Here is an 11,361-nt window from a genome sequence, read left to right as displayed (position 1 = left end):
TTCTCATTAAATTATAGTTATATGCTCAAAAATGACATCACACTACTAGCGCCCTGTAGTTGTTTGAGTAAATGTAGACTGACCTGATCAACTGCCATCCCATGTGTAATAAAGAATCTCTCCTTACAAAGCAAACTGTTTTCCAACTTGCTGCTACTGTGGTGTTTTACCATCGCCTTCAAATCCTAGTATGTGTCTCAATATCTCCAAGGAGCTAAAATGGGCACATATTTGTAACCATATTTATTTTATATTTCTCACTAATTGTGCTATCCGGCGTTTCCCGGGTATTAAAAATCAGCTTATAAACAATGAGAAGTAATGAGAGTTGCCTGCCACCTGCTATTACCCTGGCACATTGCTGATAGAAAATTTCGGTAAGCTTACTAATAATAGTTAGGGCTGTTAATGATGGTACACTATGACTTTGCGTCATGGTATTTGCTCCCATATAGCGACATATATGGCCTAGCGAGTCTATCAATCTCTGTGGCCGAATAGGTATGGCGTTAGACTGGTGAACTGGAGGGTCCGAGAACAAATCTTCTTCGGTATGGATTTTTTGCTCCAAGATTTTAATAGCTATAGCCGGAGTGACACACATACGGACAGACACACCAACTTTGAAAAATATACTGGCTATGCTTTCCGGCGTTGCCCATGTATTAAGAATCAGCTTATAAACAATGAGATTTTCTTGCTATTAGCCTGGAACATTGCCAATGGAAATTTTCAGTAAGCTTACTACTAATAGCTAGGGCTTTTAATGATGGTACACCATGACGCAAAGTCATGGTATTTTCTCCAATATAGCGACATATAATGGCGTAGCAAGTCTATCAATCTCTGTGGCCGAATCGGTACGGTGTTGGACTGGCAAACAAGAGGGTCCGAGGTCAAATCTTTTTCGGTACGGATTCTCTGTTTCAAGATTTTAATAGCTATAGCTAGAGGGACACATATACATATACACGAACATTGAGAAGTATATTTAGACTAGCTGTGCCTCTCGGCATTGCTAATGGAAAATTCTAGTAAGCTGAATTAAGTTAATTAATAAGCACTAGGCTTCTAATAATGACGGTAAGCCATGACTTGCGTAAGCATTGTCCAGCTATGCTAGTTTAATAATAGCTATAGCTGAGGGGACACACATACATTTTTTGAAAAACATATAGATATATAAATTATGTGACTTAGCTGTTAGAAATAGAAACGATAATAATGGTAATGATGATGTTAATAGATTGGCTACTGTTTTGTGTTGGGGATATTATAGTGTATCATTTTTAAATCTCAAATAACATACAACATTACTGCCATCTCTTCACTCAAAGCACATGTAAAAACAAGTCTAGAGAATATACTAAGCTTTGCTAGCAGCATTCAGTATAGATAAGCATGGTAGTGGTCAGAAAAATTAAAAATACTTCAAAATCATTTGGTAGCCGAGCACCAAAAAGATGCTTCAGAAACAGTTCATTTGATGTATGTGAAAGTATTCTTTGCAGCTTTTAAAAACCCTACTGACTTCTTAGAGAGATAGATAGAAAGGAACTACGACTGACAAAAAGCTCTATAAAACATCCATTATCACATTCTTATCACATACTTCCATACATATAACAAACTAATCAAAGAAAGCCTTTCAGTCTACAAAAAAATGCCATCAAGAGATAGGATGTTTAGCACGAGCCATATGAGTAGGTGGCAGAGTTCCCTTTTAACTCAACATGGTTATTCACTCTCTGCATTGAGCAAGAAAGCTTAATACAAGCACACTACTGTGTTAAATGATCAATAATTGTTTTTTTTGTTAATCGAGACTTCATTACTCCCTCTCCATTGTATGTATGGCATTTTATTCCGAACCAGATTTATCCTGGAACTAAATATACTGTGACCAGTTGCCATGGAAGTTGGCATAGCAGCAATTGTGGCTGGATGCCCTTCCTAAACAACCACAGGTCCTTCTGTGATTTGAACCAGTGACCTACTGATTATATACCAGCACACTAACCACTGAACCACGACTGCTCTTTGTTTCCTTCTCAATCATGTGACTTAAGTATTCCGCATTATCAACATGTTTCACGTTTTTGATTACACTCTTGGTATTCTTGATCATCATCACATCCACACTCTTTCTAGTTATATATTTAGCCGAAATGACACATTTGTTGTAAAGAAAATTTTCATTTGTCACGTGTGATGCACCATACAATCGTTATTGCGTTCCAAATAAGATAATTATTACAAATCAGACCTAACTTGGCACATGTGACTGTCGGAGTTAACAAACTGCAATCCTTGTCTGCTATCACAATCTTGCAGCCTCAAAAGATTTTGATATCCTTGTCAATGACCAGTTTTTGCTTTATTACCCAGATGCAATTTCGTAACTTCAGTGAAATTTAAACAAATTTAAACACAAACATATTCAAGCCTAAATTCTAAAACACAACAAGCAGCGAGCTACCCCAGTAATCATATGTTTTGACACATTCCTCTACAGTGGTTAAGAGGACCGCAGCAGAGCTTTATCTATCGTCATCCTTAAACCAGTCAAAAATTCAGCGAGTATATAAGTAAAAAATCAAAGAGTGCTAAAAATTCAAGTGAAGGCAAGTCATTCTCGGCAGTCAGCAAGATTGCCACCTTTTTTATCATCTACAGACAGAGGCTGCAAGTGTACTAATGTATTGCTATAATAAAAAGGCTTAGGTCAGGCTAACTTTGCGCTATATGTCTAATAAAATTTATGCTTTGTTCAGCTATTTATTAAATAGCTATAGCTAATAATTATATAAACTAGGTTTTGAATGCAACTATTCATTACACACTATTAGAGTGATTAGACCACATTTGTTATAGCTTGTATTATTATTTATACAGGTAACTATTATTACTGTTATACTTTAATTGTTGTATCTACATGTTAAGGCAATACATACTATTAGAGTGAATAGACCACATTTGTTATAGCTTGTGTTATTATTCCTACAGAAACATCTGTAACGTGTATGCATCATGAAAACCAAACAAGAGGAATAAAAAAACTTAGCACAAGTGAAAGACTCTGGCTAAGAAGTACAACATTCCCCATTACTCTAGGACACTTATATTTCGCTAGTATTTAGTTTCGTGAGTAGCATACAGAGTAAAATTTCGCTGCAACTTAATTTCGCAGCTCTGATGAGTGCGAAAATATAGTGATGTAAAAATAAATGCATTGAAACAACCATAATTAGATTTCTCAGGTTCAGTTCACCGATAACAACAAAAATTTCAATTTGGGACTAGTTTGTAATTGTGAACCGCAGGTAGAATGGTATGGGTGAGATCGATAATGCAATTTGATCGCTGGCTGCCATTTGTTTCTTGGACTATGAATGAACAAAGCTATTTAATTTCGCGTTTTCGCTCGTTCGTTATAATAGTTAAGTTTCGCACATGAAATTTTCGCGAGAGGATGACTCTGCGAAAACGCGAAACTTAGATGAGGCAAATACATAAGTGTCCTAGGGTACATCAATATTCATTCAAAAATATCTAAAACGTTCAAGGCAACAAGAGACCAAATGGCTAGCAGAGCTGTAGACCGTTAAGAATATTTTTGGCTGAATAATATTTCACTTGCTTGCCAAAGTTGCCAAAATGAGGTTTGCTCATAAAAGATTAAAATTTGATAATAACAAAGATTTAACATATAAATTTGCTAATAAACATGCAAACGCAGCCTTGCTTGAAATTTCTTGAACACATCGTATTAGTTCAAATTTGAATGACATACTCATACCTCAACAGCATGGTTTTAGACAAAGACTGTCATGCACCAGTCAACTATTAACTACCATACAGTCTCTTTTAAGGGAAGTTGACAAAGGAGGGTGTGTTCAAGGCAGTCATTTTAAATTTTTAAAAAGCGTTTGATAAAGTGACCCATGCAGTTTTGATAGATAACCCTTTAGGTTATGGTTTTATGAATGACATTTCCTCATGGATTTTAGATTTTTTGACAGATAAAACACAGAGGATGGTTTTAAATGGTTCTTTTTCACAAGTTAAGGCAGTAACCGCGAGCTTTCCTTGAGGGTTGGTCTTTGACTCCGAGCTCTTTTTACTGTATATTAATGACATTAGTCATTCTCTGACTTCAACCATTCGCCTATATGCTGATGATGCATTGTTGCATCAGCCAGTTACCAGTGCCGCTTTTCTTGAAGTCTTTCAAAAAGATTTGAATATCTTGGAGAAGTGGACTGAAAAATGGGAAATGTTTTTAATACATCTAAATGTTCTGTTATAACTTTTGGAACTTCAAAGATTGTTGATATTTGTAGAATACAGTATAAACTAAACAATGTGGTTTTAAATCGTGTTAATAGTATCAAGTATTTAGGAGTTCTCATAACTAGTGATTTTAATTAGAGTGTGCACATATATAAAAAACACTCAGAAGTGATGCAGGTTATGGGCATGCTCAGATGGAATCTTTCGACACCACCTAAAATAAAACTGCTGGCATATAAAACTCTTTGTCGGCCTAAAGTGGAATTTGCATCAGAGGTGTGGGACCCGACCTGAAATTTATTATTCAATTGTTTGAGATGATTCAAAACAAGGCTACTCATTTTGTTAGTGGTCTGCAGGGGAGGGAGGGTGTTACCCAAGAGAAGGAATTGTTGGGACGTGATTCCTTACAGAAGTGTAGGAAAATTCAGAGGGTCAAGGGATCTTTCATTAATTAATGCAGTCTGAAAACCCCTCTTTCCAAGAACTAAATGATTTTATTGAGCAGTGTTTTAATGATGAGCGTCCTGGCGGTTGCGCAAAATGTCAGGGCCAGCCAAGAGCTATCTCATCTAACCGAAATGCGTATTTTAACAGCCTTATACTAAAAACAACTACAGATATGCGAATACTTTAGTTGATACGTGTACAAATCTGATGGTCTGCATTTTCACCTACGGGCAAGCCTGCTAACCTAAGAGTGGGGCAATGCTTGATATTTCGTTTTGGGGCAATTGATGTATCAATGATAGTAGGCCTAGCCTATATATAAAATTGTGGAAATTGGGGCAAAAATCTCCCGCATTTTTCAGTCATTTTCATTTTTTCTTTAGTGTGATTGCGTGAGTCTCACGCCCAATGCGTGAGAGTTGGCAGGCCTGCCTACGGGTGGTCTAGGCCCTAAGGACTTTATTTTAACTTGAACTTGCTATACTTAAAGTTGTGCTTCACTTCTAACTCTCCACCTGACTCAAATCTTTAAACATGTAGGTCATCTCCCTAATAAATCTCTAACACACTTAACATCTAATTGACGCTGCTAGATAAATAATAATTAAGAGGAACATTTTATAAATGCATAGCCTTCCTTCTTCCATTGCATTTCAGTTTGAAATAAACACAACTCTTTTTAATAGCAGTGTTTTACTACATGCAGCAATTTCGTTGATCGAAGTAAATGAGAAAAACGCAATTATGACACAAAATAGTTGGTGAATAAAAAAACATTGTGCCAGTGAAAAATGTTGCAAAAGTTGAAATACAAAAGGCGTCTACAACTGATGCCATTCATCACGCGTTTACATCTTACCGTAACCATGTATAGATAGAGCATCATCGCCACTAAAGCCAACCAGCCTAATATTTTGTAGCCTGCAAACTTACGTCTGTCATTAGCACTTCGTATGCCCGCCACCTAAAATGAGGACAGTACTAGCTCACACTAACGAATCATTTTTCCTATACCTGTTAATGGGAAATAGTTCGAACGTTTAAATGATTCACAAAATTTGTTATAAGAGGTGCTCAATTGAAGTTTTACTAAATCGTATATAGTTCTTAACCCTTTTTAGTAAAATAAATTATTTGAGCTTGTCTACACCTTTGTCTCATAACATAGAAGTGTTATATGGTTATATAGAGTTCTAATGAATCTTATGTTTACCGAACTTGGCTTATTTACATTACTTTATTTGATTCATTTCTTATTATCTTGTGTTATAGTTTGTTTGTAATTTATTTGTGCTTGCTTAGAACACTATATCTATTATTGCCTAACTTGCTGGTATTACTGTAACCGTTAGAATAGGTAGCAAAATTTACGTACGCTTTATACTATAACGTTGTCGTGTTGATTAATGGTAATATTGGATTATCCTACCAATTAATCTCACAACTGTTAGGGAGTAGCTCAACTTTATTTTTGAACGCAGATACACTGGTAATCGTCAGTACTGACTTCTCAGCTTAAGACCAACCCCGATAAATGATTGTTTAACCAAGGTATTGTTAATTAATGTAATCAGGGTCCTATAAAAGACCTTCCTAGATGTGAGAATCTTAGACTATGCTCTGAGAAAGGGAATCCTTAAGGTATGGGAAGAGGGGTTTCACAATACCGTACGTTTATTTAAGAACAAGAAAATTAATAATAAGTTGCACTCTAGACTAAACTTATGTCTGTCTTAAACATGTCTGTCTGCCATGAGGAAGCTGTATTGAAAGAGTGAAGCAATTGAGTGGATATGCGTCTTTATATATGGGTTGAGAGTTAGTCTTGGTGTCCAAGAGTGAAACTATGTGTTTCAACTCTTCAATATTGAGTTTTGTAATTGTGGGGGTTCCTGGCTACATCTTGTTGTATTTCCGTCAGCAGGGGTTTCATAACTTTTAATCTTCAGTTTTAATCTCTGATCTGGTGTAGATTGGTACCAGATTCGGATCTTCCTACACCGCATGATGCAGGTTGTTATCGTCTGGGTGTTGTCACGAGATGGTAGTGATCCCAATCATGGGATTTGTATATGTTGTAACTCTGGGAGTGAGTTATGTAAGCTGCATGGTGATGTGGCTTGTTATCTTCTTCAGGCCTATCTGTATATATATGGCTAATTTCAGATATAACAACGTGTTTAATTTTGCTATCGAAGAGCTACAAGCCTAAATAACTGGCAAAACTGGACGCTCTCACTGAATAGTTTTAAGAATTGTGATTTGCTTTTTTACGACGAACTCAGAGTTTTCCTTCAGTCATCAGACAGCCAAGAAATTCTACTGCTTACTTTTTATTGTCACGGGTATGTGCTAGTTTTTTTTTAGTGGGTTGCTTTTTGCCTGCTGCAAACAGCGTAACAGAAAGCAGCAATCACGCTAAGATTGGCATAGCATGAATTGGAACGCTAAAATAAAAGTGTGAAAATCCGCTAAGCTAGGAATGCATTAGCGTTGGAAGCGCTGACAGGTCAGTGTGAGAGACTGTGGAGATACATCGGTGTTGGAAGCATTGCTACGACAGCCAGAGCAGGAAACAATGAAAACAAAAAACTGAGAGAATTGGCAATCCCACTCCGCTGCTACAAACAGTATAGTAAATGATTTACTACTGTTATGCTCTTATGCATCAGCATAAGAGCCATGTAATCATTACAGGTGATGAGAGACATTAACAATCTCGGTCGTTGTTTGACCACATATGATGTCGCCACTACATATGAAGTGGTGACATCATTATATAAGATCAAGTTACATACTTGTCACCACTACATATGAAGGAGAACAATATATCACAGGAAGTACCAAAGACTATTCTACAGAGCAAACAACTCTACAGATTGACAAGCATGGACATATATATATATATATATACATCGAATCATCTGGCTTGCTGTCTGTCGTAAATCGACAATGACTCGCATGACCGATGAATGCTTGGGTCGAGCAGTATGGTAGAGAAGAGGTGACCCAGTGCTCAGTATCCACCACGTGCGGCACTGTTAGATAAATCTGAATTCTGAGCCATTTCACTTGCCCAATGTGCGAAGGACAGAGGTGGATCTTTCATGTGCCCATGTTGTCAGTGTGGTACAAGGGGCTTCCAAGTTGTGGTCTGGATCCGGAAGACCCAGCAGTTTAGAGTTGAAAGCTTGCTGAGAGCTTTTTTTTTAGATTGGCATTAAGCAGGACTTGAACCACCAACCCTATGGTTTACAGTCAAAGGCAGTACCACTAGGCCATCCTGACACTCTATATCGAAGCATCAACCAGTCATAAACAAATCGACTAGTTACAACACTTATAAATATATCTTATAACATCATTTATTATAGATAATATGACTTTGTGAAATCATAATATAACTATGCTGAATTTTACTGTTTTGAAAAACAAAAAAAGATGGATGTAGTGACTAGAATGCATAGCATGACATGTAAATATCTCTTTTGTCTTATGTACGATAGAAAATTAGAACTGTCTCAGAATAAGTATTATAGCAAAATCCATTTTTTTACAAATCAGCTATTGATAGTTTTCAGATTATGGCCAATCTTGTACAAATTATTGACTTAGTTTAATTCATGGGCACATTGCATTTTCATGGAATCTCATAAGATGTCAGCTGTCAAAACGTCAGGTATTACATGTCGGAAAAGAATGCTGGCTGACATCGAAAACACTAAAAAAATAGGCATTGCAAGAATAGTGTAAGATTCACAGGAATGAACTTTGGCAACCAATGACACTTGGCAATGATCCAAGAATAAGTACATAAGGAGAAGCTGGCAGCAAGGCAAAGCAACGAGGAACTAGCAGCGAGCCAGAGAAAGCAGCTAGGAGCTAGCATTACAACTAGCGCTGCAAAGAGAGAGGCACACAAAGTTTTTTGTATCACTAGCTGTGTCTGTTTTATATTCTAGGTGCTAGGTTTCAGTAACAGCCATGTAAAAAGCATGAGAGTATGCCAGCTTTAATTTTTATTCTCTCAGATCTGGCATGGTATAGTCAGGCAAGTATGCTATACAGCAATAAAGATGACCCATACATGTAATGCACTGTCAGACTGCTTCTCGTGAGAGTGTATGTTCAAAAAAAGTTTCTGTCTGCGTGATTTAGGTTTTTCCTAATTGGTAAAAGAGCATCACTGAACATCTTACAAATGTTCATCATAGAATTTGTACCTAATCTACTTTCAATATCCACATGTGAAATACAGCCTGCTAGCTATACATAAAATTTGGGCCATTTATCTTTGGAACCCGAAATGGCCATAATGAACATTGGCTCTATTGACATAGTAGCTCAAAAGTTTGCTCCATATTTTTCATTCTTATTGATGTGGATCAGTCGAAACCTCCGTCATCGAAGACTCTTTGTCTCGCTTGTACAATTTTTTGTCACGCTTGTACTATACTTTGTCACATTTGTACAATTTTTTGTCACTTTTTACAATTCTTTGTCACACTTGCTCAACACTTTTTCACATGTGTACAATCCCTTGTCACACTCATACAACATTCAATGTTTCTGCTCATTATTAAAGCCAATAGCATTTGTTGTTAAGCTTAGTTCCTCTTAGAGATAAGGCTACGGTTGATAGTGAACAAGGACGAGTATGAAGAAGTGATACAGCGTTAGTTATCACAACTGATATGAGAATACGGGGCAATAGCTGATGGATATCAGTTTAAGCCTTAACTATGAAGTAAGATTTGGGGATCTTTGAGAATAGCTGTTGATATATTGATATAGCGACTTGACTTGAGTTTGTACCTACAGTATGGTGCGCCTTTATCAGGCTAATCGTTCTATGTTAAACAAGCGTGCTGTGGAGCCTCTTCTTGCAAAAGACTATACATAAGAAGTTTTCAAGTTTTCATATTTGTTGTTTCACATTTTTAGCCCATGTGCTTTCTGTGGGTACGATGATCCATGCATCTCACTCAGTTTCATTTGCTATCGAAAGTCAGTAAAATATATGTTTAGTTTCCTTCTTTGTATAATTTGAAGTTATCATCTATCACACACAGAGTAAGACAGCTTTTGTTTCTAGCAATTCAAGATGTGCTGATGTAAATAGGTTTTTTTTCTTTCGTTCTTAAAAACATTTATTCGGAGTAATACAAAACCAAGACAACAATATGCCACGACTTCTTCTGACTGCCATCCCCCCACCCTCCGCGGTCTTTGCTTAGCCTCGTCTAGCCGGTCAATGCCATAAGTAAATAAGCCATCCATGGTTTTCAATCGTTATTTCTCTGTTCTTTCTACTTTCCATGTGCACATTTTCTATTTATCATGTAGTAATATAATTCTAACATGTACTTGCTACAGGTTATTACCATTACTTGCACTTATAATATATGCAAATGCTATATCCAAGCTTTGTTGGGGCTCGGAATGAAATAGGGCATTCATATGGTATAATCAGTTTCTACTTACTAAATTTTTACCTATAAAATAGCTTCCAGAATGAATTAATTTTGTGAGTAGAGGTTCGACTGTATATTGAAAGGTCGATATTGTTTTCCCAGATGAGTCTGTTTCAGGCAAGCAAAATATTCATGCAATAATGTTTGTATCTTTTTGCTTTTATACGCCGTTTCTCAGTATCCTGAGCTTTACTGAGTTAACAAATTTAATACAAATTTTATACATTATTTGTTATGCAAATAATGTATTATATGTTTGTAAACTTGAAAAGTTTCAAAAGTAAAAGCTGTCAGATCACACGTCACTCACAAGTAGCCTGATTAATTGTGTAATTAGTCGTTTAACTCTCAAAAGTGTTAAACATCTAATTCTTATAATATATATGTTACATTTTAGCGCTACTTTATCTGAGGTGATAAGTTATATTTTCAAGCTTAGAAATTTGTATATTGCGCATTCATTAACACAGAAACAAAAAAAATTAATGCTGTTTAGCTCATATAAAACATAACTTTATTTCTTTAAGACTCTCAAGTGAATATCGAATCACTTGCAAACATTATATGGCATTTAACATCTTTACCCAGGTTGTTGTTTGTTGATGTGGTTGCCATAGTAGTCTTTCGATATCACTTGATTTTGTATCGTTGCCATTTGTTACGAGGTGTTGTTTCTTGTTTTCACTTGCTATTAAGTGCTGTCAAATGCTGGCGGATTACAGATATTTTGATTGTTGATCAAAGATAAGATGTCAGCCGCAGAAGAAGAAACTGGGATGTTATCACAGGACAATCAGCGAACAACCGACGAAACAGAGGCAAGACTTACCAGCAGTGTTGATTCCCCTATAAACTCCTCTGAGTATGAAGAAATCTCCCTTATTACATCTGGCAGGTTTGTGCGCAGTTATTTTGCATTGGGTATAATTGCCACAATAGTTGCTGACTTCTTTAAAAAAAGGATCACTTTTTAGTGAAATGATACGATTTAGCAGTTTTGTCGGAACAAACTTATTCCAAAGTTAGTCAAGATATTAGTTGGACTACTCAGTAGTTTTCTTTTGTTTGTTAGTTTGTGTACCTTGCTATTTAGTTTACTCGCTGTGGTACTTTATAGAAAACATGTTGTAAAGTATGACTATTT

At 36.3% G+C, this 11,361-nt stretch overlaps 2 protein-coding genes across 2 annotated transcripts in view; one reads left to right on the top strand and one right to left on the bottom strand.

Annotated features, from left to right (window-relative positions):
* Positions 1-513, bottom strand: part of LOC137405964 (uncharacterized) — a 36,966-nt gene extending 36,453 nt beyond the window's left edge. The window contains exons 1-2 of the mRNA XM_068092450.1: positions 388-513; positions 84-214 (exon numbers count right to left, since the gene is read on the bottom strand). The gene's annotated coding sequence lies outside the window, so the exon portion shown is untranslated. The remainder of the gene's footprint in view (positions 1-83; positions 215-387) is intronic.
* Positions 514-10,964: 10,451 nt separating this feature from the next.
* Positions 10,965-11,361, top strand: part of LOC137407074 (protein Fe65 homolog) — a 95,684-nt gene continuing 95,287 nt past the window's right edge. Inside the window, exon 1 of the mRNA XM_068093680.1 lies at positions 10,965-11,112. Within this exon, the coding sequence (XP_067949781.1) occupies positions 10,967-11,112 (146 nt within the window). The 5' untranslated portion in view covers positions 10,965-10,966. The remainder of the gene's footprint in view (positions 11,113-11,361) is intronic.

This window comes from Watersipora subatra, chromosome 10 (genome assembly GCF_963576615.1).
Source record: "Watersipora subatra chromosome 10, tzWatSuba1.1, whole genome shotgun sequence".
Lineage (NCBI taxonomy): Eukaryota > Metazoa > Bryozoa > Gymnolaemata > Cheilostomatida > Watersiporidae > Watersipora > Watersipora subatra.
The sequence above is the reverse complement of the archived record's forward strand: the minus strand, read 5'-3'. Positions and strand labels throughout refer to the sequence as shown.